At 31.1% G+C, this 2,065-nt stretch overlaps 1 protein-coding gene across 1 annotated transcript; it reads left to right on the forward strand.

Moving 5' to 3' along the window:
- Window positions 1-1,174: 1,174 nt before the first annotated feature.
- LOC131602143 (auxin-induced protein 15A-like) lies at window positions 1,175-1,835 on the forward strand. Its single transcript, XM_058874157.1, has one exon. It carries the CDS (start codon window positions 1,264-1,266, stop codon window positions 1,564-1,566), a length of 303 nt encoding a protein of 100 aa, XP_058730140.1. The 5' UTR covers window positions 1,175-1,263; the 3' UTR covers window positions 1,567-1,835.
- The last annotated feature ends 230 nt before the right edge of the window (window positions 1,836-2,065 follow it).

Genomic DNA, 2,065 nt, shown 5'->3' on the forward strand with positions numbered 1-2,065 from the left:
ATATAGGAACTAGAAATGAAAGATGAGGTGTCGAAGTTGTACTTTCGATGCAGTGGAAAGTGACTGACATACAAGGTTATCACTATAACGCTTGATTCAGAGAGAGAAATTGGAAGTAATGTGAGAATGAATTTGAATACGTGAAATGATACACTTTACCTTTATATACTAAGAGTGGGTGAAATTATCCGCATATGATGTAGCTTGTTGTGCAGACAACCCTCAAATTAGACCTTTGATGTGATGGATGGTAGAACTGTAAACTTCAGTTTAGGACAAAGGTCTACCTGCTCTGTGAGCTTTTCAACTCGATGTTCGATCATTCTTTTTTTTTTATGAGTCTTATGAATGACCTTGAACAATTCAAAAATTACTAAGGAAGTCAAATATATATCATTTATGTCTCAACATATTCATTGAAATTATTTTTAATTAACTTTTATTTATTTTTTAATTAAATTCAAAAATACTAAGACCCTACTCTTCTTACAACAAGAGGTTTAGACAAATAAAAGTCTTAATCAAACTTAACATCAAAAAACATATAGAACTAACATGGGCAACCAGCTTTCTTGTTGAGGAACTATTGTCAGACTATTTGTAGAAAGTAATTAATGGTGTCTTGCTCCCCATTATCTATTTCACCATTTCAATATTTTTATTTAGGACAATTTTAAATTTAAAAACTTATGTTATATCTTTTGTTTATATTTGTAATAACTGTCAATAAATATCACAATAACTTTGTCACATATTTAACCTTAGAAAGTTCTATCCATTATCACAACAGAAATTATAGTGATAACAAACAAATGCCAATAAGCATCACAAGTCTAAATTCAAAGCTCCTTTGAATTATAAGTAAGACCAAGACAACATATTTTCAAATTCATGTTACAATTTTATTATATCAAGAACGTGCCAATCATAAAAAGACCAGATTTTCATTTCTTTAAAGCAAGTAGCACTCTATATCCAATAAATAGTGTAACTTTCAACTAAGGCCACATTTTCTCTTTGGGGTCCAAAATATTATGGGTCCACATGTTTTGGTCTAGATTAAGCATCATCATGTGAAACTACTATTGTCCTTCACCTGACATGTTCCTAAACATTCTTCATGGTTATCACTTATCAAACAATATTACTTAGTCCCCTCTATATATAATATCTCTAGAGATGACAATTCAATTCAAACCTAGCTAACTAACTCTTCTCTATTTTACATTAAATTTTTTTCTATTATTTCTAGTTCTCTTCATCATGAAGACAACAAGTAACAGATTTGTGGGAATTGTTCAAGCTAAACAGAAGCTTCAAAGAACACTTTCACAAAGAATTAGAATGGCTTCAGCTGTTGGTGATGTACCAAAAGGACACTTGGCAGTTTATGTTGGAAATGACCATAAGAGGTTTGTGATTCCAATATCATTTTTGAGTCATCCTTTGTTTAGAGACTTGTTGGATTGGGCTGAAGAAGAATTCGGATTTAATCATCCGATGGGCGGTCTCACGATTCCTTGCACCGAAGATTACTTCATTAGTCTAACTTCTTCTCTTAATTAGTAATAATATTGATTATTGATTTTTTTTTTTTGATTTAATGCTACCTAGTTAGATAGGAAGAAACTGAATTTGGTCTCTTGATCATCAATTGATCAATTCATGTTGCTGTGGAAATTCATCAAATAATTTCCGAATTCTTGTGATGTACTTATAAATTGTAGTACATTAGTTTTTTTGCAATTTGAATTCGAGCAACTTCTCGAGATGTAACACTGAAAATTGCAATGTAGTAGACTTATAATTTATTAATTTTCTCAATTTTACTTTAATTTTTAAAAATTTCGTTACCCACCTCCTAACCTTCTTAGACATCTCTGGCGAATTTACCAAAATACCCCTTATTTCGGAAATACATTTTCGAAAACGTACTTCTATTAAAAAAAAGTGTTTTCGGAAATGCACTTCCGAAAACACGAAAAAAAAGGTGTTTTCGGAGATGCATTTTCGAAAACACCCCTTTTTTGAGTTTTCGGAGATGCATTTCCGAAAACACCCCTTT

Source organism: Vicia villosa, linkage group LG5, assembly GCF_029867415.1.
Source record: "Vicia villosa cultivar HV-30 ecotype Madison, WI linkage group LG5, Vvil1.0, whole genome shotgun sequence".
Taxonomy (NCBI): domain Eukaryota; kingdom Viridiplantae; phylum Streptophyta; class Magnoliopsida; order Fabales; family Fabaceae; genus Vicia; species Vicia villosa.

Bases quoted from the DNA above. Each gene is read 5' to 3' on its own strand.
- LOC131602143 (XM_058874157.1), top strand. From the start codon at position 1,264: ATGAAGACAACAAGTAACAGATTTGTGGGAATTGTTCAAGCTAAACAG.